The 27538-nt window shown below is 38.5% G+C and overlaps 1 protein-coding gene across 3 annotated transcripts in view; it reads left to right on the top strand.

The window, feature by feature from the left end:
- The window catches only part of LOC120861347 (protein kinase C-binding protein NELL2), a 382658-nt gene that overhangs the window by 258074 nt on the left and 97046 nt on the right, over positions 1–27538 (top strand). For all 3 annotated transcript variants that reach the window (XM_040236996.1, XM_040236994.1, XM_040236995.1), the window contains 2 exons: positions 20429–20551; positions 23293–23388. In XM_040236996.1, the coding sequence (XP_040092930.1) occupies positions 20429–20551; positions 23293–23388 (219 nt within the window). The remainder of the gene's footprint in view (positions 1–20428; positions 20552–23292; positions 23389–27538) is intronic.

Genomic DNA, 27538 nt, shown 5'->3' on the forward strand with positions numbered 1-27538 from the left:
GTAATTGTGTCATTTACCCTGTTACAGACCACTGAATGTGACGAGCAGGGGACATACCAGCTGTCACACCCTGTTAGCTCTCACGTTCTGGGATTTGCAAAATCACACTAGGACTCACTCTTGGAGAATGAAAGGAAAACAAAAATAAAGTGAGATTAAAATCTATTACAGTTTTTATAGAGAGACTATTCTAGAAAACAAAAATTATAAATCTCTGTAAAGTTGAAAGTCGATCTAGGCATTCCTCTTCTTCATCTTTGTTTCTTATAGTCAAAGGCTGTTGGACTGGAAATAAATATAACTCAGACTCAATTCTGCTGCTTATTAACTGTGACCTTCGATAAGCCATTTAATCCTCTTGAGCCTCAGTTTCTTCATGTGGTCAATAAAAATTTTGGTGAAGGATACACTCTCGAAGGTCCAATTTCCCTTTTAAAACCCTCTGTTTCTACTGAGAATGAATTATCTTTCAGTTGTTGTAGATATACCAGTGAATATATTAGGGTTGCTGCCCTTATGAAACTTGTACTCTAATGAGGAATGAGGAAGACAGACCATAAACACATAAACAAATAATTTCAGATAGTTTAACATCAGATAAAAGCAGGTATTATGAAGAAGGAATCCAAGTAAACAAAGGTGTGAGACAGAGCCTTTCTGAGGAGGCACCCTCTGAGTAGAGGCCTGAATTCAGTGACTAAGCCCTGATCCACTGTGGGTTAAGAGCAACTCAAGAGGAAGAAACAGCAAGATGTTTTTTGTGTTCAAGGAGCAGAGAGAAGCCAGTGTGGCAGGGAGGAGGAAAGAAGTAGAAAATTACTTCACTGGGGTATGCTGTGGCTATGGCAAAGACTTCGGATTTTATTCGAAATGAATAAAGTCAAAGTGAATCCAGGGAAAGCTTAAGAGCAGAAGGATGTTGTGGACATCATAAGTTTTGAAAGAATTTTTCTGCCTGCCTTATAAAATAAGGCTTCTGGTAGAAATATCTGCATTTTAACAGCATACGCTCAAATATACTGAAATACGTGTGCACGTTGTCGCTTCAGTTGTGTCCAGCTCTCTGCAACGCTATGGACCGTAGCCCACCAGGCTCCTCTGTGCATGGGGTTCTTCAAGCAAGAATACTGGAGTGGGTTGCCACGCCCTCCTCCAAGGGATCTTCTTGATCCTGGAATCAGACTCATGTCTTTTATGTCCTCTGCATTGGCAGGCACGTTCTTTACTACTAGTGCCACCTGGGAGGCCCCACTGATATGTAAATCATCACTTTAAAAAATAACGTGATTTCAGATTTATGGGGATAAATTTTTTTAGAGATATCAGAGAAGACTCATGATCACAGGACTCTTTTAATATCTTTCGATTTTTTTTAAGATTACCTTTGAGTGTCATTTTACCTTAGATAATGTAGAACTGGCAGGAATAATCACAAAAGAAGAAAAAATGCTAACTTCATTTATGCTGGCATGTTTAGTTTTCAGCCTAATTCAGGAAAGATTTGGGGATCTTGATAGTGTATTATAAGATTTGATTAAACAAAGAATAATGAACACTTTTCCAGGTATCTTTCTCTAGAATAGTTGAATTGGGAGAGTTAAGGTGCATATTTCTAACCAGACATGAAGAAAATCCTGCACGTATTCAGCGTAAAGGCTGGGAAGTTTCTTAAAACATCCTAAATGGATTTTTTTCTTTTGTTGGTGTATCATGCCAAACTGATTTTTTTAATGTGTGAAAACATTCAATCAACAAACATAACTAGAGCATTAAGTTCTAGTCAAATATTCCACCAAGCACTCAGAATTTAGCAGGGATACCTACAGAAAGTTTGCTGGTGATGATAATATGCTTGACTAGGGAGCAAAGATGGAGAAGGTAATGGCACCCCACTCCAGTGCTCTTGCCTGGAAAATCCCATAAATGGAGGAAACTGGTAGGCCACAGTCCATGGGGTCGCTAAGAGTCAGACACGACTGAGTGACTTCACTTTCACTTTTCACTTTCATGCATTGGAGAAGGAAATGGCAACCCACTCCAGTGTTCTTGCCTGGAGAATCCCAGGGATGGGGGAGCCTGGTGGGCTGCCGTCTATGGAGTCGCACAGAGTCGGACGCGACTGAAGCAACTTAGCAGCAGCAGCAGGGAGCTAAGAATCTCTTTTAAAGCTGTGTTTACATTCACACCTGCATTCTGTCATTACTTAAATGTTCAGCAATGGCTGGGAAATTGATTAATGCCCATTATGGCAGGACTAACTCCCTTTCCAAACTATCTGTTTTGTCAGTTGTGTGTAAAAACAGAACACATCTTCCTTGTCACTAAGGAGATCTTAACCTAGAAGTGAAAATTGATCTGTACATAGACAACTGCAGTTCAATCTTACAATACAAGAAAGTGCAGCAAGCTAAGGAAACAGGTTGGGCAAAGATGCTGAGCCATGAAAGTGATGAGTTAGTGGCGAAGGAAATGGAAATTTAAAGAATAAGAACAAATCAATCTCTGCACATCTACCTTCCTGTTCCCAAAATAAACCTGTAATTAACATCATATTATACATTTCCTAACATTTAGTTACTCACAAATATGTCTAGCTAAGGATTTCTGTCTCCTCTTCTAGAGAATTCTATTTCTCATAGGTTTCCAAACATGATACCATCATTTTATTTTTTCCTAGCTCTGGGACTTTTAAAAATAATAATTTTGATTTAGTGGCTTAGTCCTTTCAAGCTGTTATAACAAAAACACTACAGACTGGGTGGCTTAAACAACAAGCATTTATTTATAGTTTTAGAGACTAGGAAGCTCAAGATCAGGGTACTGGCAGGTTCATTGTTTGCTGTCAGCCTGCTTCCTGATTTATAAATGACAGTCTTCTCCTTGTGTCCTCAGATGGCAGAAAGGGCATGAGAGTTTTCTGGAGTCTCTCTTATAAGGGCACTCATCCTATTCATTAGGGCTCCATCCTCATGATCTAATCACCCCATAAAGCTCTACTTCCAAATACCATCACTTTGGGGTTTAGACTTCAACAAATGAGTTTTGGGAAGATCCAGGTTTCCAGTCCATAGCATTCAGTTTATCATTTTGTCTTGGTTGAGACTGGATAATGCAGAGGACAGATTAGAAGATGGAAGCAGAACTGGCCAGTGGAAAATTAAGTCACAGTCCACTTGGTCAATCTGCCATCATGGCCCAGGAGGCTACTTGAGCCAGCTGTTCTTGGGTAACTTGCAAGTATTTCCCATTTTGCCTTCTGGCCTTCCTCCTTTTGTCTCAATTTGTCTGTCTTAAAGGGACATTTTGAATGAGCAAATGGATCTTGTCATCCAATTGAAGATACATGGAATATGTTCAAGTAGCACTAAAAGAGCGAGTTGCCAGTTGTATCAGATCTGAGCCCACAGAAAAGGAGGAGAGGACAGGCTGTGATGAGGGGGCCCTCGGTGTAATTAGAGGAGGAGAGTAAAACCTGCAAATACAAAGAGCACATGGTTTCCCCAGAGCAGGGCATTGTTGATTGTAATTAAAATACACTTGCAGTCAGGGAGAAGATTGCTATAAGTTACCCATTAAAAAAAATTTAATTGATACTGCAGAAGAATGAAGGAATACAGGATGATTAAATTGGAGAGGGAGGAATGGAAATAAAGCTCACACTGAGGAAGAAGGGCAAGAAGCCAAGAGGTAAGAAGGCAGGTAGTGAAACTAGAAGGGAAGGAAAAGAAAGTTAGGATCAGGATCCAGTCGCACTAGTTATTCAGCTGTTCATCTGCTTTTGAGATCTGATTTCTGTTCACATTCAAACAATTCAAATCAGATTCAAAGAATATGATTGGGATCCTGGAAGCCAAAGGACTGAGGATCCACGAAGGGTGAAAGGAGAAGGGAAGAGCTTGTTGAAGAGGGCCATATACTGTTCAGTTCAGTTCAGTCACTCAGTTGTGTCCCGACTCTTTGCGACCCCATGGACTGCAGCACACCAGGCCTCCCTGTCCATTGCCAAACCTGGAGTGTACTCAAACTCATGTCCATTGAGTCAGTGATGCCATCCAACCATCTCATCCCCTATCATCCCCTTCTCCTCCTACCTTCAATCTTTCCCAGCATCAGGGTCTTTTCCAATGAGTCAGTTCTTCGCATCAGGTGGCCAAAATATTGGAGTTTCAGCTTCAGCATCAGTCCTTCCAATGAATATTCAGGACCTATGTCCTTTAGGATGGACTGTTTGGATATCCTTGCAGTCCAAGAGACTCTCAAGAGTCTTCTCCAACACCACAGTTCAAAAGCACCAATTCTTTGGCACTCAGCTTTCTTTACAGTTCAACTCTCACATCGATACATGACTACTGGAACAACTATAGCCTTGACTAGACAAAACTTTTTTGGCAAAGTAATGTCTCTGCTTTTGAACATGCTATCTAGGTTGGTCATAACTTTTCTTCCAAGGAGCAAGCGTCTTTTAATTTCATGGCTGCAATCACCATCTGCAGTGACTGTTTGCACTGTTCAGTTCAGTCACTCAGTTGTGTCCGTCTCTTTGCGTCCCCATGAACCACAGCACGCCAGGTCTCCCTGTCCCTCACCAACTCCTGGAGTTTACCCAAACTCATGTCTGTTGAGTCAGTGATGCCATCCAACCATCTTATCCTCCATTGTCCACTTCTCTTCCTGCCCTCAATCTTTCCCAGCTTCAGGGTCTTTTTAATTGAATCAGTTCTTCACATCAGGTGACTAAAGTATTGGAGTTTCAGCGTCAACAGTAGTCCTTCCAATGAAAACCCAGGACTGATCTCCTTTAGAATGGACTGATTGGATCTCCTTATAGTGCAAGGGACTCTCAAGAGTCTTCTCCAACACCACAGTTCAAAAGCATCAGTTCTTCAGGGCTCAGCTTTCTTTATAGTCCAACTCTCACATCCATACATGAGCTCTGGAGAAACCATAGCCTTGACTAGATGGACCTTTGTTGGCAAAGTAATGTCTCTGCTTTTGAATATGCTGTCTAGATTGGTCATAACTTTCCTTCCAAGGAGTAAGCGTCTTTTAATTTCATGGCTGCAGTCACCGTCTGCAGTGATTTTGGAGCCCCAATAAAGTCAGCCACTGTTTCCTTTGTTTCCCCATCTATTTGCCATGAAGTGATAGGATCAGATGCCATGATCTTAGTTTTTTGAATGTTGAGCTGTTTCCCCATCTATTTACCATGGAGTGATGGGACCAGATGTCATGATCTTAGTTTTCTGAATGTTGAGTTTTAACCCCACTTTTTCACTCTCTTCTTTCACTTTTATCAAGAGGCTCTTTAGTTTTTCTTCGCTTTCTGCCATAAGGGTGGTGTCATTTGCATATCTGAGGTTATTGATATTTCTCCCGGCAATCTTGATTCCAGCTTGTGCTTCTTCCAGCCCAGTGTTTCTCATGATGTACTCTGCATATAAGTTAAATAAGCAGGGTGAAAATATACAGCCTTAACGTACTCCTTTTCCTATTTGGAACCAAGTCTGTTGTTCCATGTCCAATTCTAACTGCTGCTTCCTGACCTGAATAGGCTATTTGGGGAATATGAGTGATGGAATGGCAGGTTAAAATCTTTCTCCAACTCCAGTTTCAGAGTTCAGTACAGTTTCAGAGATTCTTGGGACCAAGAGCTCCCCTCTGTGAGAAACAGTGAGAGAAGAATTGCTACATTTGAAGGAAACTCATCAAGTAAAAGTGAGTGATTCAGAATGAGGTTTTGAATGAAAGCCATTTCAAATTCTTGAAAAGAATATAATATAAAAATAAGAGGCACTCTAACCATATTATCAGGAGACAAAATCCTTTTTGGATTTAAGAAACGGTTTCTAAATGACAGAAAAACGATCTTGCTATACTGCTGAAGTGATTCCTGCCTCTTAAGAACTAAAGAAACATGGGTATAAATTAGTTGACAGCTTCCTCTCTGTCTTCTCTCTATACCTAGTACATACAAATTATATGCATTCAGACATACAAATATATATACACACTCACACAAAATATATTCATACATATACTGCACACATATAAAGAAATATACTTATGTGTATTGTCTTATGGGCAAACCACAGCAATAAATATTTTGGAAACAGGTATTCTGCCTTAATCATCTTATAGCAATTACAACTCTTACTTAAGCATATTAGATGAGATGGGGAAACAGTGTCAGACTTTATTTTTGGGGGCTCCAAAATCACTGCAGATGGTGACTGCAGCCATGAAATTAAAAGACGCTTACTCCTTGGAAGGAAAGTTATGACCAACCTAGACAGCATATTCAAAAGCAGAGACATTACTTTGCCAACAAAGGTCCGTCTAGTCAAGGCTATGGTTTTTCCAGTGGTCATGTAGGGATGTGAGGGTTGGACTGTGAAGAGGGCTGAGTGCAGAAGAATTGATGCTTTTGAACTGTGGTGTTGGAGAACACTCTTGAGAGTCTTCTTGACTACAAGACTACAAGACTCTTGCAGTCCCTTGGACTGCAAGGAGATCCAACCAGTCTATTCTAAAGGAGATCAGTCCTGGGTATTCATTGGAAGGACTGATGCTAAAGCTGAAACTCCAGTTCTTTGGCCACCTCATGCGAAGAGTTGACTCATTGGAAAAGACTCTGATGCTGGGAGGGATTGGGGGCAGGAGGAGAAGGGGATGACAGAGGATGAGATGGCTGGATGGCATCACCGACTCATGCACATGAATTTGGGTAAACTCTGGGAGTTAGTGATGAACAGAGAGGCCTGGCGTGGTGCGATTCATGGGGTCACAAAGAGTCGGACACGACTGAGCAACTGAACTGAACTGAACTGAAGCATATTAGAACTTATTTGTAATATCAATAAACATTATTGCAATTATAAATACTAAAAAAATATCAAAATATATTAGCTCCCGCAGCTATATACTATGAAGTACAGAGTATATAGAGAAGTGTGAGATAAAATTACAACAAAAATACTTATATATATATCTTATGTTTAATCAAGTATACTGAAGAAATATATATATATCTATGTAAAATCCTTTGGAATCTAAAAGACTCATATCTTGTATTTTGCTCTAGTAAAGACTCACGTAACTTTCTCTAAGAGAGATGAATTTTGTAATGAAGCTCATTTTGAAAAGTAAGCTTACAAGTGAAAAGGTCAATGATTTCCTTTGTCCCATAGTCCCAACCCTTTAATATTTGAGAATCATTTTACTTTCTGTACTTTGAATGGTAAAAGGTCAGAATATTATGTCTGATCCAAGTATGGGAATCTGAAATCATCTTGAAAAACATTGAGAAGGCTTGTCTAGGTTGTTTCAGTTGGTTATTTTTTTCCATAGATAATTTTGTATTTCAAAACTCCCCTTTTATGTTGCATTTTTTGAGATACTTTTTCTGATTCAGTTGGTTGAATATACTGTCTATTCTTACTATTTTTTGTAGGCATTAAAGCAGAGCAGGCCTTTGAACTTTAAATGAAAGAATAGATCACATGGTGTTAGGTGGAGATGATCTTTTTCTCCATTAGAAGTTTTCCCTAGCTTAGTGAACATCTTTTTCTTTCAAATAAATCTTAACAAAGGGCGGGGGGGGGGGGGAGAAATGCCTCTTTCCTAATTTAGAGGCAGCACTGATATTAAAATGTAGGAGCATCAAGCTTGAACCTTTGTCTTGGTGAAATTAAGCATCATGATCTCTTAAGCAATACATAGGTACTGCTCTAAATGATAAATCCCAAGCATGTTACATGGATTTGGAATGAGTAAAATGTAAAATGTAAAGTACCCAATGTGAAGTACTCTGAGAAATTGAAAAGATTGATTTTGTATAGATTGAAGCCAAATATTTACTTCAATATTTGAATCCATGTCTACCAAGCACCTAAAATATGTCGGATGTTATGGCAAGAACAGAGGATTCAAAGATCTGTTATAAAAAATTTGCTGTCTCAGGGAGTATACTGATTCATGGGGGGTAGATAAAAGAATGATCAAAGAAAAATCCCTGACAGTGTGATAAGGGCTAAGCTCATGCTAATTTATGAAACATTTTCCTGCACTGGATTGTTTCATTCATTACCTCAGTTAACTCTGAAGAACATACTGATCCACAACCCCCTACCTACAGTTCTGAACTCCAGAATGTCACAGAGAGCTCTGAACAATGATTGTTTTTATTTTTTAATTCATTTAACAGCAGAATTGATCTCATTCCTGTTATTTTCTCATCTTTATACAATTTGATATGAATAGTCATTCTTTTACTACAGAAATATTTGAATACTGAGTACTAATCCAGATCCTGCTGGAGACTGGAGGGCTATAGGGTCACAAAGAGTCAGACATGACTAAACAACAAACACACCCCAGATCCTGTTGGAGATTTTACTTGTACTGTTGTTAGGTCCATTTAACAGAGGAGGAAACTGTGATGTAAAGAGATTAAATAATTTATGTAAGATCTGACAACTGGTAAAAAGCAGAGCCAGGATCTGAACTGAGGCAACCTGACTTCCAAGTCCTTACTGTTAATACTAGTACTGTGGCTTTTAAATGCTGTGATGTAATTAAGCATGTCCTAAGGGGCTCAACTAAATTAGACTGAGGAAGTTTTAAGAAAGGTTTTCTGAAGAAGGAAGTTTCGTTTGCTCTGAGTGGGAGGTGAGTAGGAGAGTTAGACAAAGAAAGTGGGGAAGAGCCTTTGAGACAAAGAACCTGGAGGATTGGCTGGTATGATCTTTGGCCGTTAGTAGAATCTCAATCGATGTCATCTTTAATAAATGGGTGCCATGGGGGAGTTGTAAATGATGCAGCTTGGTGACAGCAAAGTGTCGTAATGAAAGTCTTGATGAGTAAGTGGTGTCTTGATGGCTAGGGATAAGGTTGAAAATGGCCAAGGAAGTTGAATCTGGATGAATTGGCCCTTGGATGTGGTGGCTGGGATGAAGGGAGAGAGGTCTGTGGGTGTGTGCTACATCACTTGAGTGTAACTCTATGGACTGCAGCCTGCCAGGCTCCTCTGTTTCTCCAGGCAAAAACACTGGAGTGGGTCACCATGCCCTCCTCCAGGGAATCTTCCCAACCTAGGGATTAAACCTGTGTCTCATAAGCCAACCTGCTTTGACAGGTGGATTCTTTACCACTAGTACCACCTGGAAGCCCCAGAGACATCTACGGTGACTCCTAGATTCCCAGTTTGAGAGGAAGAAAGACCTAGGGGATACATTTAGCGATAGATTCACCTGTGGGTGGGAAATCCGAGGATGTTCTTTCCTGATGACCTGGATGTTTTCTGTGAAGTTGTTGGGAAGGTTATGTGCCAGGAGTAAGGGAATGAGAATGGGGCAGGTGTTTTAAGAGAAAGCAGCATGGCTATTGAGGGGAATGGAAAAGAAAGCAGGAGATGGGCAGAATTGTCACTGCAGAATACATACCTTGACTATTTTGCATTAGCAGGCCACTGAATGTTTTGCGTGTTAGAGACATACTTTATAGTGATTGATTAAATCCTTAACAGATACTCACTGGAGATCAGTGATGTGCCAGTCATTGTGTCGGATGTTGGGGCAATTGATGGATTAGACCCAAGGCTGTAGCATCTAGGGGTTATCTATGAGGCAGATTTTGGTTGGGGAATGTTTTCTTGGTTTCTTGTCACCATCAATAGAGTAAATTCAAACTTCTAATATGATCTGTGCTTTTATATTTGACTTCTTAATTCTATTTTCTTCTTTTCCACAAAAACCAAATCAAACCAAACTAAAACGAGAATAAAAATAACAAAATCCCTAAAATTAGGATGCTTTCTCAGTTCTATTCATCTCACCACCATCTTCCTGGTCACCCAGATTTGAAACCTAAGCTATTTTTAATGCCTTTATTCCTCATGGCTCAAAAATGGATTCACTGTGGGGCGCATTAGTTCTGTGTCTAAGCCTGCCCTTCTCCCTGCATCACTGTGTTCGTTTTATGGTAGGCCCTCTTTCAACACAGCTTCATTCCACAAGAGTATAGGAACTGGGACGTATAAAATGAATGACACAACTGCTGCCTTAAAGGGACTTGAATCTTGTGATCTGGGGGCTTGACTTTCCAGCTCTTCTTTCTATGTCCTGGCAGTACTTCCTCAGGCTGTACCTGTGCATCACCCAAGGTGGTGCTTGGCAGGTAGTAAGCACTCAGCTTCTGTCTGTTTGCTTTCTTCCCCTTCCACTACCCCTCCTCCTCTTCCTCTTCTGTATCCCTTTGTTTCAACTCTCAGTGTTGCAGGACACTTTTTTTTTCAACTCTCAGTAACAATCTAACACCAATTTAAAAGGAGAAGAATAAAAGGAAGAAAGAGGGATTAAGGAGAGAGAGGGAGGCTGGCTAGCTAAGGTAGGACTCCTCCCTGTGTCAAGGAAAGTTATTCTCTCCTCAGCTGCATACTGCTATTAGTTTCCCTAAAATCAACTCTAATTCTGTGGCCCCGCTTTGTATTGTACAGGGGAACTGGCTCTTTGTTGTCCACCTGATGCAATCATGCTATTTTCCTGACCCTGCTCACATTGTTCCTTACTCTTCCCTGTCAGCCACCAGCTATAGCAGCTCAGTCTCTTCCGGCCCTACTGCACCTCACCTTGTGTCTTTTGCACCCATGCTCTGTCCATGTGGAATGTTTCTTTCCATTTTTATTCTTTTCCTGTTAAAACTCTTTCTGTCATTCAAGACTCACTCGTTTGGCCTGTTTGCTACATGACATTTTCCCGGAATTACAGGAGTACTTCTCAGTTGTTCCTCATCTCTTCCTCTTTAAACCTTTTGAGATCTCTGTTTATAGGTTGTCGTTTTTTTTAAAAACACTGAAGGCAAATCGTGTTCTTATCACCTCCCAGCTATATGACATTGGCAAGGAAATGTCCTTGCTCTGAGAAAGCTCTAATTCCTATTTGTAAAATAGGAATAATAATAGGACCAATCTGAAAAGACTTTTGTGAAGACTGAAGGGGATAATGCATATAAAACACTTAATGTAATGCTTTAGAGTATGTAGTAAGCACTTAGAAATTAACTATCATCGTTGTTACTATTATTTCTCTCTTACAGCACTAACCAATAGCTGCAGTATATCATAGTTATTATCTCTTCACATCGTCAATCCCGTAATAGTTCAAAAGTTTCTTGAGGTCACAAATCTCAGTTTGATGCATCTTTGGCTCTTCTGAAGCACTAGACTCACATAGCAGAAGCTTCATAAATGTGTGTTGAAAGAACAAATGAAAGTCACCTGGTTGATGCTTAAAAGTGTTGTGTTGCCCTACATTGGGTTCGGACAAAGCTTACTTCATGAGACACAAAATAGGGCAAAATAAGATTTTGCCATAAAAATTGAATTTTAATTTCTTTGTGAAATTACTGTAAGGGTAAAGAGGAAATTTGTGCTTTGGTTGTTAAGATTCCTGATCAAATAAGGATTAGGCAAGAAGTCTGAACATAGAGTGAAAAGACTAGAAGAAAATAAACCAAGCATGTCAAAGGAAGGAAATCTAACAAATTCCAGGTTGCCAAACAAACTGAAGAATAACAAGAAGTCAGTATTGAATTGGTGTGTTCAGTGAACAGGAAACTTGAGAACTGAACAAGAAATGCTTGTGTGTAAAAATGAGTTTTAGTGGGCTTGCTGCAGCTGTAGGCATTGAGCAGGCTGAAAGTATAATTTCTTGTAGCTACTTGAATAGTGTTAAAAGTAAAAGTAGATTTCTGTTAAAATGACCTTGTAATAAGTAGACATTACTCTCGTAATAAGTAGACGTTACTCTCTAATAAAAGTGAATATGTAAGGTAACTATAAGAAACAAAATGAATAGCTCTGGGAAGGTTTGGTAGAGGCATTTTCCCTTAATGTAACCACTGAAAGTTGTTTCAGTGGTATTTTAGAAAACAGAAGAATGTCCAGAATGTATTTGATTTCAGAAAAGATTGTGAAGAAAGCAAATTCTGTAAGACATTTAGGTTTTCTCCAAATAATTGAAATCGAAAAGAGAGGACATTATCTTTAGCTGTCCATTTGCTAATAAAGACAAAATGAATTTTCCCACTGAACTAGGTAATGAGATGAGAGGCTAACTAATATTCACTGAGTGTCTATTATTTGCCAGCATGTTTACCTTCATCATTTAAGTTTATTCTTTCCAATAGTTCTCTATCATAGGTCTTAATTTTCTCATTTTAAACTTAGAAAGATCGGCTAACTTTCTCACAGCCACTGAGAACTTTGAATAAAACAGCATCTCAAGCCAAGCCTGTCTGGAAAGCATATGTATCATGTTGCCTCCCTGCTATTGCTTATTATAATAGTACACAATTTTCTCATATTTCTACTTTGTCCTTCAAATGTAGTTAGGGTCCCCTTACAGAGCAGTTGATGGGGCATATTTTAAACTGATAAATGGAAACAATCTTCTTTAATCATTAGGACAGATGTTTTGATTTCAGAGATTTGTCTTGCTGGTGTCATTGAGTACTATGTCTTCACATACTAGATCACTAAATATTTGTGGAGGGAGAGGAAGAAAGGAGAAGAGAGAAGGAAGTGCTTCAAGTTCTTTCCAGTAGGCCCCTGAATTATCTAAAAATTGTTGAGTTGTAATAGAGACGTTCTTTATATTCAGTTTGTACTCACTTTGAAAAGATCTGCCATTGAATAAATTATCTTCTGAATGTACTAAGGAGCTATGCGTGCATGCTAAGTTGCTTCAGTCAAGTTTAACTCTTTGCAGGCCTACGGACTGTAGCCCACTAGACTTCTCTGTCCATGGGATTCTTCAGGTTGGAATACTGGAGTGGGTTGCCATGCCCTCCTCCAGGGGATCTTCCTGACCCAGGGATCAAACCTGTATCTCCTGCATCTGCTGCATTGCAGGGGAATTCTTCACCACTGAGCCAACAGGAAAGCCAAGGAGCTATGGTCAAAGCCAAAGAGTTATTTTGTTTGAGAACCAGAGATGGCATGTATTATCTGGGGACTCATTATTGTTGCCATTCTTTTGAGAGAAAAATAAGAGATCTCAGTTGCAGACCCATGGGCTGTCGTGTTCTGATGCTCTTTACAGGTCAGAGCATATTGACTTTGGTGGGGACACATATGATTGAAATTCATGGAGGAGCTTCTGCAAATCTCCTTGATACCTTCAGGCAAGCAATATGGTTTCCAGAAATGTAAGAGGACAATAACCAAGCAGTTCTTTGTTTTTGAGATAAATCCCCAATCTAACCATACAGTTTGATGATGTTATTAAGAGCTCCTCAAGAAAAATTTATATTTCTGTGGCCTTCTTGCTGCAAGACTTATCCAGTCTTAAGCCTGATGGAACTTCTTCCTGGGTTTCTAATAATCAAATCATAGTAAAGGCCTGAGGTTGATTGTCACTAGATTCAGAGCCACATCTTGCCACATTCAAAGAGAGAATATGCTCATTTTAAACTTGTAGTCTAGAAAACACTTAGTTCAAAGAGAGTGAAGCAGTTTTCTTTGTGGAATTTGCACCTGTATATTGTGATAGCCGCTGTTTTCCCAGCATTTCTGGATTTAGACAAGAGAGTAGAAGATGCAGCATAGGTAATGTAATTCTTGTGACTGGAGAAATCTATCAGAGGAAAAGAAAGATTTTCTGAGAGTATTGGGCCAGTTATAAAGCTATGAAGATATATTACATTCTGTTATCAGAAGAGTGGAATTTACTGTGTAAAGATTCAGCCAAAGGATCTGGTATATTACAGGGATATAAACCAGAATTACCCAGAAGCAAAGGATGACATTACCAAAGCCTAACTGACTCTTGGACATTGGAGATATCTGTTTGCCAAACTGCATTAAGGTTGAACTTCCAAAGACTTAATTTGAGGGAAGCAGTGCTGGAGTCCAGGTTCTGTGAGGCAGTTACTTTGCTTTTCAAACATTTGTACTTGACCATATTGCTATTTTCCTTTTTTTTTTGAAAATGTCTCTCAACTGAATGAAAATGTGATTTTTAGTATGAGTTGAAATTACCTCAGTGCTTTGTCCTATGGAGTTCTATAATTTTGAATAAGACTCCTATAGGGTTCAAAGTACTAGAAAATACAATAAAGAGATCAACAACCTCAGATGTGCAGATGATACCACTCTAATGGCAGAAAGTGAAGAGGAACTAGAGCTTCTTGTTGAGGATGAAAGAGGAGAGTGAAAAAAGCCGGCTTAAAGCTCAACATTCAAAAAACTAAGATCATGGCATCCAATCCCATCACTTCATGGCAAATAGATGGGGATAAAATGGAAATAATGCCAGATTTTATTTTCTTGGGCTCCAAAATTACCATGGACACTGACTGCAGCCATGAAATTAAGATGCTTGCTCCTTGGAAGGAAAGCTATGACAAACCTAGAGAGCATATTAAAAAGCAGAGACATCACTTTGCTGACAAATGTCTATATAATCAAAGCTATGGTTTTTTCTGTAGTCATATACAGATGTAAGAGTTGGACCATAAAGAAACCTGAGTGCCAAAGAATTGTTACTTTTGAACTGTGGTGTTGGAGAAGACTCTTGAGAGTCCCTTGGATGGCAAGAGGATCATACCAGTCAATCCTAAAGGAAATCAACCCTGAATATTCATTGGAAGGACTGATGCTGAAGCTGAAGCTCTAATACTTTGGCCACCTGATAGAGCAGACTCATTGGAAAAGACCTCATGCTGGGAAAGATTGAAGGCAGGAGAAGAAGGAGACAAGAGAGGATGAGGATAGCATCACTGACTCAATGGACATGAGTTTGAGCAAACTCTGGAAGATAGTGAAATTCAGGGAAACCTAGCATGCTGCAGTCCAGGGGCTCACAAAGATTTGGACGCAACTTAGCAACTGAACAGCAGTGACAGCTTCCTAATCACTAAGCATTAGAAGACCTCTAATGTATAAACATTCAAAATTTCTGGATAATTACATCAAAGATCACTAGAGTAAAAAATAGATCAGGGAAGACTTATCATTAAATGTCAGGAGGCTCTATTGCATAGCAATCAGTAGACTACTTTCTGGAGTCAGAGATCCTGATTCACAGCTCTTAGTTATCAGCCATGTGCTCTCAGGCAAGAAAGGTAACATCTACAAGCCAAATTTAACTTTCTGAAAAATAATAATAATTCTTCATGAATATGAGGATTAAATGAAGTGGTTTTTGTTACAAAGTGTGTAGTATGTAGTAAGCACTGAATTAGAGGTACAGTTATTACAAAGCGCTGAAGTTCATTCAAACTTTTAAGAGGCTCAAGATTCCAAAAAGAAAAGAAGCAAATATGTAAGTGCTGTTTTAATTTAGAATCTGTATCTTTCCCACATACACATAAAAAATATCTGTGTCAAATGCTCCCTTCTGCATAAAGTCATTCTTGTATTCCCACTCACCCAACTAGAAATGACTTTCTCCGTTGATCTCAACAACATGTTTAAACAGAGATTACTTCCTTGCTTCAGCATTTCTTATAATGAAGCCATGTATGGCTTTTATGTTTTTGTCTAATCTCCCCAACTAAATTATAAGCTCTGTGAGGGTAACTACTACTTATAGTCATATCTTTAATCCCAGGAAAATCCTAATACAAATAGACATTGAAAAATTGTATTTAATTGAATTGTAGATACATTTAAATCACTTTCACTCCTACTTTCTGTAGTATTTGCATTTTGTATCATAGTAAATTTCTTGAAAAGAACATGTGCTATGTGAACTGTATGTTTGTGTTGAAATCACACTGAGAAAAGCAGTGTGAATTTTAGAATGGTCATCTCATCTCTAGATAGTATATTCATTCTGGAAACAACTCAATATGAACACCAATTTTAAAATTCAATCTGAATCCAACTGTATATTATTATGACTGATATCTGTTGGGTGCTGAGTCTTAAAATGATTTTAGATACATTAACTTACACAGGTTAGTGAAACGAAAGTAATTTTGTTATATGTAACATCTACATTTAGGTAAATTCAGGTGTGTATATTATTACTTTATTTTCATAAATGAATTTTACAGTGCTGACCTTTGTCACTGGTGTAAAATCAGTTTCACATGTATGTGAAGATGCAGAGCAAGCAAATTATGGCATTCAAGAGAAATCTTTGCCAGCTATCACTATAAGATTATCTGTTCTATATAGAATGTACTGTAATAACTGACATTCATATTACTATTTTTTAAGAAATGTAAAAGGATGGAGTTTTCCTTCAATATTTATTTCTTTTTTCCATTTTACTAAGTTTAAAATGCATAGATACAAAAGTGATTATATTTTGATTAAAATTATTATGTGCTAATATTTTTAGTGAAAAGAAAAAGAAAAGGGTGCATCTGGTTTTAATCCCAGCTATTGTTTGAACTGTCATGTCACATGAACAATGACATTTTATCTGAGGATATGAAGATAGCATTGAATCTGATGGATTGAATATTCTGAACATCATACTTGAAATGTCTGCATTTCACTATATGTGAAGTAAAACTTGGAATTCATTTACACTTACATCCTGACATGCTCTTCTCAAACACTGGTATATAATATTGATTTAAATTCTGTCATAATATTTCTCTCCTTATTTTATCTATATTATATGTTTAAAATGTTGGAGGAAGTTTTAAAAATGGATAGGCTGACTGGTGGTTGAGTCCTTAGGGATATGTGAGTCAGGGAAAGGGTAAAAAAATTGACATTTGACCAAAACTGGATATGGCACAGCAATCATTAACTATTTATTGAGATAACCTTATAGGATATTTGCTCCTTGCTTCATTCACATTCTCTTTTGTAAACAGCTATCAAATTAAAGTTAATTCTTCTGTGAGATTTCAGGAAAGGCATTTTAAAAGACTTTTCTTAAGATCACAGTTTAGTTGATAATCGTATGACCAGCTTTAAGTTGCATGAAAAAAATTAAAGTGATGATGAAAAGGAATCAATATTTGTTTTCGAAGTGTGTCTTGCTATCTTAATAAACATTGGAAATATTCCAAACCAAACAAAACACCATGACAGAAAAATCTGTAAAAACAAACAAACAAACAAACAGCTTAAGTTTCAGTAGCTTTCCATTTGATATCTAGTCTCCAGCTGAATGGGGCTTCCCAGATGGCTCAGCAGTAAAGAATCCACCTGCCAGCATAGGAGATATAAGAGATAGGGGTTTGATCCCTGGGTTGGGAAGATTCTCTGGAGAGGGAATGGCCAACTATTCTAGTATTCTTGCCTGGAGAATCCCATGGACAGAGGAGCCTGGTGGGCTTTAGCCCCTGGGGCCACAGAGTCACATACAACTGAGCAACTGAGCACACACACACACACACACACACTATAGTTGAATGGATTAGGTTGACTTGAATGATAACAGCAGAGGAAGGCTACCCTAGCTTTCCTGATCTAGTCATTCATTCTTTCAATCATTTATTCAAAACACTATCTTTAAATGCTGAAATGAAATACAAAGAAAAATGTAAAATTCTTCTCCTAAACTTCACAGTCCCAAGTGGTGCATGAAAATAGAGGACCAAGGAGAAGCAGACACTTATGATAAAATATAGTAAGAGAGCCTTGTGCTAGGGAAAGCAGACAGAAGCCCCCAACTCTGCAGGAGGTAGGAGAAAGATATTTTCACAGAAAACATGTCATTTAACAGTGAGAAACTTTATTAGGGGGTGGGGGGCTCCAAAATCTCTGTAGATGGTGACTGCAGCCATGAAATTAAAAGACACTTGCTCCTTGGAAGAAAAGCTATGACCAATCTCAACATGCATATTAAAAAGCAGAGACATTACTTTGTCAGCAAAGGTCTGTCTAGTCAAAGCTATGGTTTTTCCAGTAGTCATGTATGGATGTGAGAGTTGAACCATAAAGAAAGCTGAGCAGCAGAGAATTCATGCTTTTGAACTGTGGTATTGCAGAGGACTCTTGAGAGTCCCTTGGACTGTTAAGGAGATCCAACCAATCAATCCAAAAGGAAATCAGTCCTGAATATTCATTGAAAGGACTGATGCTGAAGCTAAAACTCCAATACTTTGGCCACCTGATGCAAAGAACCGACTCATTGAAAAAGATCCTGATGCTGGGAAAGATTGAAGGCAGGAGGAGAAGGAGACGATAGAGGATGAGATGGTTGGATGGCATTACCAACTCAATGGACATGTGTTTGAGTAGTTTCTGCTAGTTGGTGATGTATAGGGAAGCCTGGCGTGCTGCAGTCCATAGGGTCCCAAAGAGTCAGTCACAACTTAGTGACTGAACTGAATTTAAAAGTAGTAAGAATTTTCCAGGAAAATCCGTGGGGCAGGCACTGAAGGCCGAGAGAACAACGTTTGCACCAGTATGCACTGGTACATTTGAAAACTGGAAAACTGTCTTCACCCTTGAATTGCTTAGGACCCACTTCTTCATTTCAGTGGATGCTGTGAGTAAAGGACAACAGAGGAAAGCAGATCCCGGGGTGTGCAGTTATTTACATTTGTTGAACATTACCATACTAGATGTTAAACTAAATCTTGTTAGGCCCTTCCTCTACCCAGTGGGTACCATCTAATTAAGAGGACAAGCAAGGCAGGGATAAAAACAGCATCAAATCAATCAGCAGCTGTCTTTAAAGGGCCTGTAGCTATCCATATAGAGATTTATAGATTAACTGCAGCTCTTTGAATTGCACTGGAAAGAAAATTGGCAGCAGCTGCAAACTACACAGTGCAGATTTATTTTGCTTTAGGCAGCTGAACTCAGGTAGGTAGGCTGCCCGTTCTGGTCTCTCCAATATTTAATCGTGTCCAAGGGTAGCCCCAGTTAAGACACCCATTTGTAATCCAGCTGTTTTCTAGGCTGCCATCATTATGCATAAATTTATTAAAATCTCTAAAATATTCTGATTCTAAATAATAAAAGTGGAATTTTATATAATTGGGGGAAATTCAGCCAGGAATTCGTAGAATAAGGTATCTCTTACTGTAATTCTAAAACCATAGTGACTGAAATCTCTCTGTCCTCTGAAAAGTTATTGGGAATAGTCTTTATAAAGTTATTATAGAGCTATAGTTAAAGGTATCCAATTTTGTGCTTGTTTAACACAGAACATAGAATCCTGAAATGTTAACCTTTTTTTTAAAAACAAATAAAGAGCATCTGATTTTTGTAGTTAAATGTTAGTCTAATCTCAACTACATATGTCAAAGGCAAGTTTTTTTCAAAATTAGATATATTACTGTTATGTTGTTTAGAATAGTATGTATGTTATTTGAAATACCAAGAGTTCCAAAATGAAAAAGAAATATTTCTTTTTGCCTTGATTATTCATATCATGGTGAATTAATAGCTTAAGTAATGTAATTATATTAAAATATATATTTAATTTTAGACCTGAATAATATTTATGCAAGAGCCTGGGTGATCAGTATGAGTATGAGGCTGTAGGGATTTCAGATCGCTGAACTAACTTGTATGCATTTCCTTATCTGTATTTCCGTTCCTACTTGTCTTGATTCTAGTGTTAGATCTGTTTTCTTTCTCATATTGACTAGTTATTCTTCATATTTACATTTTTGCTGAACACTGAGCTAGAATCCTGAAGTTGCCTGATATGGCTGTGAATTTGTGCAGGCCCCTGAAGCACTCTGAGCCACCATTGACTTGTCTTTAAACTAGTGATAATGACATTGGTTCTGCCTCTCTCGTAGCAGAGCTGGGGTTATCAAGTGATTCGGTGCTTTTGAAAGTGTCAGGTTACACACAGTTAAAGAAGGTATCATATTGACTGTATATCTCAAAAAGTTTGTGTTTGCACATATTATAAAGGCAAGTTTGTCTTATTTAAGAAAAGTATGACCTCCTTTGCAGAAAGAGGCAGCTTATGAAGAAATGCCAATACTCTCCCAACAGTTTGCATGTGTATCTTTATACTTGCAAGTGTGGATGTGGGTGTTAACTCCATCTAATTCCCAGGGCTTCAATTCCATTATCCTGCAGGTCAGGATTCATGGAGCAATACAGTCACACCTCCTTTCCTATCATCCTTCCCTTACTACAGGAAAAAGTTAGGTGGCTGATTATATCATGAGATAATTCCCCAAATATTAACCACTGAGACTAAACAGCTGGCTGTGGTATCTACTTCTGAGAATTAATCCCTATCCTTCCCTCTCTGCTCCTCTATTCCTTCCTACTATTCATTTGCCTTTTGTCCAAATCTTTTTGTGTTCAAAGTTTGTGGATGTATGCACTATGTATGTACCTCAAAATACAAACTCTTCTTTAATAGATAATTTGTGCATGTTTTTGTTGGAAAGAAATACCATACAATAACAAAGATAAAGGTACAATTTAAAATACAATGTCTTTGAAAATCTATCTTTGAGTAACAAAATTATATCTTCATTTCAGAACATGATGAGTGTGTCACAAATCAGCACAACTGTGATGAAAACGCTTTATGCTTCAATACTGTTGGAGGACACAACTGCGTCTGCAAGCCAGGCTATACTGGGAATGGAACTACATGCAAAGGTGAAAGATTTTAAATGCTAATACCTCTTCCAGTAGGGATGATGCAATCCATCTCTTCTTCCCTCCATCCTTTTTCATCACTGTTACCTACCTTCTGGGTATTTCCCACAGCCATTGAGAACTTCAAAGTATAGCTCATGTTCTTCCTCTTGGATTACATCAGTGTTTAAGTGGCCAGCTGTTCATCAACTCTGATTTAATGACCTCAACCACAGTGGTTTTTCACCTCTATTCTTCTCAAGCAGACCGTAGCCATAAACATACCCTAGGCACTTTTGTACAGAACTGCTCTATCTTTGAAATCTAGACTTTGACTTTTTATTGTCTAACCCCAAGTCCCTTTGCTTAGTTTTCCCCCTCTCTTTTTTTCATAGTTTTTCATCTTTAACCTCTCTGACCTTTCCTTTTCATTCAGTTTTCCAGTCTCCTCCAGGTTCATATATTTCTTTTTGAATCCAAACATTACAGTTGTATTTTTTCAGCAGTACTATCAACCCATTTGTTTTACTACCATGATATACTGTAAAATATCTATTTGGGATCAGTCTGACTGTTTTTCTTCTCTATTTTCTCTCTTGAGCTGTTATGTACTATTTAACTGGGAATATTGGATTTGTATGTATTATCATCTCTGATTTTACCTGGCTTGTCAATACCAATCAATAATTCTCAGATTTTCATTTCCATCAGTGGATATTCCAGCTAGTCTACCACCATCCATTAATTCTCTCTTGCATCCATGCTCTCTTTTTCCTTCATCAGATGAGCTTACCTCCTAGTTCACAAGGGAAATAGAGGAAATTGTTTTGGAAACTCATACTGACTTCTATAGGATAAAGTCCATATTCCTTTTTATGTCATATAAAACTTGTGATTTGTCTAATTTAGGCATTTTAAGCTTAAAAACTGCCCATTCCTCAAATAGACTGTCATGGAGATTACTAAAATTAATTTTATTTGATGCCATGTATATGAGAGACAGGAAATAACAATAAATGATTATTAATGCAGTGGCCTTGGAGCATGAGTCTAAGGCCTATTCTACACTAATACATTGGATGCAGACATGGATGAGCCAGAAGATTATTCTGTTTGTAAAGGTTATGGAAATCCATAATTTAGAGCATTGTAAAGATCTACTCATTTAGGGGTCCAAATCCCACAAAGATTTCCTCAGAGTCTAGACTGATCCAGAGAAAAGCTAAATCCATAGCATAGTGTACCTGAACCCTTAGGACTTCCAAAGATTCTGGGTGTGCTGAGAGTTAAGATTTCATCTGGGAGCCCAACCTTCTCAGTCTTAGTTATATTTGACTCTCACTCCTTATTCATATGAAGAGTAAAGTTTATAGTGTAAAGAATTCTTGAAGCCTTGAGTAGATGCAGATAGAAAATTCTTTGAAATAAGGAGAACTTTCCAGGATCTGTAAATTTCTTCTGGAAATTAGGACTACAGGTTGCCTGAGTCAAGACCCTCCGGTCCTGTGTGCCTCTCTGATGGGAATGTCAAAAGCTGGGAAGAGATGTAGTTTAGCTGTAGGATCTGCGTCCTGTCCTCCATCAACATGCTGAAATCTTGCAAATTGCTCCAATGAAGATATATACATGATGCACCCTTTCTTTTTATAAGACTTAAATTCCTAATCTCTTTGCAAATTCCTGGTGACTAGGTAATTGTTTTTGCCTAGGATGAAGACAGATTAGGACCTAGAATCAAAGAAGTCAAGTGGGTATCTTTGAGCCCCTTCTTTTAACTTAGCCACGGAATCTCAGATTTCTACAGTTTACCTCTCTGAGAAACTACATCTTAACTAACTATAGGAAGCATGTGCCAGAAAATTAGAGAAAAAGCTTTTGCTTGAGACCTGGAAAATGCTGGTGTGGTTCATCCATGACAGACCTGGCCAGGCTGAGGGAGTAGCCCTGAGCCTTATAGAAACAAAGTATAAATTGAGGTGGAAACAGAAGTTTCTAAGGGTACACAGTCTTACCTACCTTGTTTTTCTCACTCTTTTTTTTTTTTTTTGGAAGCCAAACCATCTCAAAACATCACCCTTGCAATGGCCTGAAGCTTGGCTCCCTTTTCTACTCACAGAAAAACTCCCCTCACTCACAAACCCACTCTAACACAACAGGCCGTGAAGTTCCTTTGCCCTGGATCCTGACCTATCCTTTGCGGGGGAATTCAAGAAATAAGACCCCTTTGGCAAATTCTCATTATTGACTAATTCATCCCTTTAAGATGGATTTATAGCTTTTTGAAAGATGGGGCATTTTTCTAGTATTTTTTGACATTTTGGACAGTGTGTACAATGATCAGAGCCTCATAGGATTCAATAATTTCTAGTTTCTGAATCTCATTCTCTAGATTGTGGTTTGCTCTTTAGGTAACTGTCTAGGATAGTTGCCATTTTTTTTATAGTTTTAATTTCAAGATTTTTAGATTGTTATAATGAGATTTAATACTAATTCTGATGTACTTCCTGCTGTGTAAGTTTCCTGGTTTTTGTTAAAAGGAAGTTCAGTATTTTCTTTTATTGATGAAACACTTAACATCAGAAAGAATATTATTCTACAAATTGTGTTTCTTACCTATATGGAAAGTATATTATGAATATGAAATTATAATAAGATGTATAGTTTGATGTCAACATCTCCAAGGCAATAAAGAAAAGCTAGTTTGAAGAATCTTGAATTGCTTCTTTATAAAGTGCTAAAATCATGTATCTGAATTATTTTAGCATTTTGCCAAGATGGTTGTAGAAATGGAGGAGCTTGTATTGCCGCCAACGTGTGTGCCTGCCCACAAGGCTTCACCGGGCACAGCTGTGAAACAGGTAAGGATATCATACTGTCTTCTAGAAAATGAACTTTTACACCAATGTATGAAGTAATCCATGAGGAAAATAGTGTTTCAAGTAGGCTCTCAAAAGCATGGTTCTATTAACATGGAAGCTTAGGACACAGAAGGTAGAAAGTTTCAGTGAGAGGTACTCACGGAGTGTTTGCCCAAAGTCTAAAGAGGTTTTGCAGCTATTATAACTAGAAGCATATTGAACTTTCTCAGAAAAAAAAAAAAAAGTGTGGGATTGCCTAGGATTTTATGACTTCATAATTCATTTTACTCATTTGGAGCCCTGTGTTCCTGGAAATTATATGATAATATCAAAACATGGAGTTCAAGCTGCTGGTCAGCTCACTTCCTGGAATATACTACTTCCTGCATCCACATTTGAGATGTTTGAATAAATTTTTACCTGGTCCACTTAATGTTTTCTTCATAGTTGTATATTTACAAAATATTTAAAGTTCTCTACTCCTTAATTTTTCCTCTTCCAAGTCCATTCTGAATTTACTCTTTCTGATAGAGACTATAATACTAGAAGCTTTTAAAAATATTTAAATATATATATCTATACACAGTATATAGCTTATGACTCAAAGTAAGATGGTTTTGTCCATTTAAATACACCTTAAGAATTTAAAAAGTACATTGATTATTAGGTCCTAATTAAAATCATGTCAGTAGTAGTTTTGGTTGCTTTGGGTTGCGTGCCTGCTGTTGCTTTAGTCCTGTCTGATTCTTTGCAACCCTCTGGACTGTAGCTCGCCAGGCTCCTCTGTCCATAGGATTCTGCAGGCAAGAGTACTGGAGTGGGTTGCCTTGTCCTCCAACAGGGGATTTTCCCAACCCAGGGATCAAGCCGACATCTCTTATGTATCCTGCATTGGCAGGTAGATTCTTTACCACTAGGGAGGGCCACCTGGGAAGCCCTGCTTTGGGTTAAATGGATTCTAATAGCAGGTCCTCACAAAGTCTGATTATTCTCCCTAAGAAAAAGCTGCTGCCACCAGTGACTGGTGGTCACTGCCTCCTATTGCTTTTCATAAATCTCTGTGCAATAGACACAGTGAATGTCCCATCTCCATCCCTCTTGCAGTCATCTGGTTTAATAAACACATAGATCAAAATGTAAGACAGAAAATGCTCTGGACAACTTGGGAAGTGAAAATTTTGCTGAATAAGTACTGCCATTGTACACAGAAAGATGCTCACGAAAGGACTGCATCACTGTGCCCTTTGCTTCTGCAAATTCCTCTAAGTGGTTCTTTTCAAACTTCAGTACTAATGGGTTACAAACGTCTCTAACAGAAAATGCCTAGTGACTATCCTTGATATATGGGGCTCTTTCTTAAGGAGATCATTTCCTAAATCAGGAGTGCCAAAACTCATTGTGCATGTGAATTATTCATAGAGCTTATTAACCACAGATTTCTGATAATTAACTATCTTGGATTTACTAGATCAAAATCAAATACTTCCAGTGCAATGGTTCTACAATGCTTCTAGCCCATGATCTCTACTAGTAACCCCCCTCACACATATATCAAGGTACATTGTAATTCTCCTGTACATTGACTTCTGTGGTGACTATGTCCCTTGAATACTACAGTATTTTATGCTGTTTCTGGTGCAGAATCTGGTTAGTGAAATAGTGGCATTTCAGGGCATTTCAATGGTGTGGATTTTTTAAATAAAGACTGTCCCAGAAAATCTGGGATGAATAATGACTGTACTCAATCCTGCATATCATTCTTCCACTAAAAAATAATTATTTGGAGAGATTGTGAAACTGTGAAATGGCAGGAGATTAATATGAGCAATGTAAAATTTAAAACTGGAGTTAAAAATAACCCAACAGAATATTTAGCTTTCTCTTTATAATTATCCTTGAACTTTCAGTCTATAAGAGGAGAGCCTCACACTTGCTCTAACTTCAGTTCAGTTCAGTTCAGTCTCTTAGTCATGTCCGATGCTTTGTGACCCATGAGCCTCAGCATGCCAGGCCTCCCTGTCCATCACCAACTCCTGGAGTTTACACAGACTCATGTCCATTGAGTTGGTGATGCTATCTAACCATCTCATCCTCTGTCATCCCCATCTCCTCCTGCCTTCAATCTTTCCCAACATCAGGGTTTTTTCAATTGACTCAGTCCTTCCCATCAGGTAGAAAAGTATTGGAGTGTCAGCTTCAACATCAGTCCTTCCAGTGAACACCCAGGACTGATCTGCTTTAGGATGGACTGGTTGGATCTCCTTGCAGTCCAAGGGACTCTCACAGTCTTCTCCAACACCACAGTTCAAAAGCATCAATTCTTCACTGCTCAGCTTTCTTTACAGTCCAACTGTCACATCCATACATGAGCTCTGGAAAAACCATAGTCTTGACTAGATGGACCTTTGTTGACAAAGTACTGTCTGTGCTTTTCAATATGCTATCTAGGTTGGTCTTAACTTTCCTTCCAAGGAGTAAGCATCTTTTAATTTTATGGCTTCAATCACCATCTGCAGTGATTCTGGAGCCCAGAAAAATAAAGTCAGCAACTGTTTCCACTGTTTCCCCATCTATTTCCCATGAAGTGATGGGACCAGATGCCATGATCTTCATTTTCTGAATGTTGAGCTTTAAGCCAACTTTTACATTCTCTTCTTTCACTTGCATCAAGAGGCTCTTTAGTTCTTCTTCACTTTCTGCCGTAAGGGTGGTGTCATCTGCATATCTGAGGTTATTGATATTTCTCCCGACAATCATGATTCCAGCTTGTGCTTCTTCCAGCCCAGAGTTTCTCATGAGGTACTCTGCATAGAAGTTAAATAAGCAGGGTGACAATATACAGCCTTGACGTACTCCTTCTCCTATTTGGAACCAGTCTGTTGTTCCATGTCCAGTTCTAACTGTTGCTTCCTGACCTGCATACAGATTTCTCAAGAGGCAGGTCAGGTGGTCTGGTATTCCAATCTCTTTCAGCATTTTCCACAGTTTGTTGTGATCCACACAGTCAAAGGCTTTGACATAGTCAATAAAGCAGAAATAGATGTTTTTTCTGGAACTCTCTTGCTTTTTTGATGATCCAGCAGATGTTGGCAATTTGATCTCTGGTTCCTCTGCATTTTCTAAAACCAGCTTGAACATCTGGAAGTTCATGGATCATGCATTGTTGAAGCCTGGCTTGAAGAATTTTGAGCATTAATCTGCTACCGTGTGAGATGGGTTATGGTGGAGAGGTCTGACAGAATGTGGTCCACTGGAGAAGGGAATCGCAAACCACTTCTGTATTCTTGCCTTGAAAACCCCATGAATAGTATGAAAAGGCTAAAAGATAGGACACTGGAAGATGAACTCCCCAGGTTGGTAGGTGCCCAATATGCTACTGGAGATCATTGGAGAAATAACCCCAGAAAGAATGAAGGGATGGAGCCAAAGCAAAAAGAACATGCAGCTGTGAATGTGACTGGTGATAGAAACAAGGTCCAATGCTGTAAAGAGCAATATTGCATAGGAACCTGGAATGTTAGGTCCATGAATCAAGGCAAATTGGAAGTGGTCAAACAGGAGATGGCAAGAGTGAACGTCAACATTCTAGGAATCAGAGAACTAAGATGGACTGGAATGGGTGAATTTAACTCAGATGACCATTATATCTACTACTGTGGGCAGGAATCCCTTAGAAGAAATGGAGTAGCCATCATTGTCAAAAAAAGAGTCCAAAATGCAGTACTTGGATGCAATCTCAAAAATGATAGAATGATCTCTGTTCATTTCCAAGACAAACCATTCAATATCATGGTGATCCAAGTCTGCCCCAGCCAGTAATGATGAAGAAGCTGAAGCTGAATGGTTCTGTGAAGACCTACAAGACCTTTTAGAACTAATACCCAAAAAAAGATGTCCTTTTCATTATATGGGACTGGCATGCAAAAGTAGAAAGTTGAGAAATACCTGGAATAACAGGCAAATTTTGCCTTGGAGTACAGAATGAAGCAGGGCAAAGTCTAATAGAGTTTTGCCAAGAGAATGCACTGGTCATAGCAAACACCCTCTTTCAGCAACACAAGAGAAGACTCTACACATGGACATCACCAGATGGTCAACACCAAAATCAGATTGATTATATTCTTTGCAGCCAAAGATGGAGAAGCTCTAT

This window comes from Oryx dammah, unplaced genomic scaffold (assembly GCF_014754425.2).
Source record: "Oryx dammah isolate SB20612 unplaced genomic scaffold, SCBI_Odam_1.1 HiC_scaffold_11232, whole genome shotgun sequence".
Lineage (NCBI taxonomy): Eukaryota > Metazoa > Chordata > Mammalia > Artiodactyla > Bovidae > Oryx > Oryx dammah.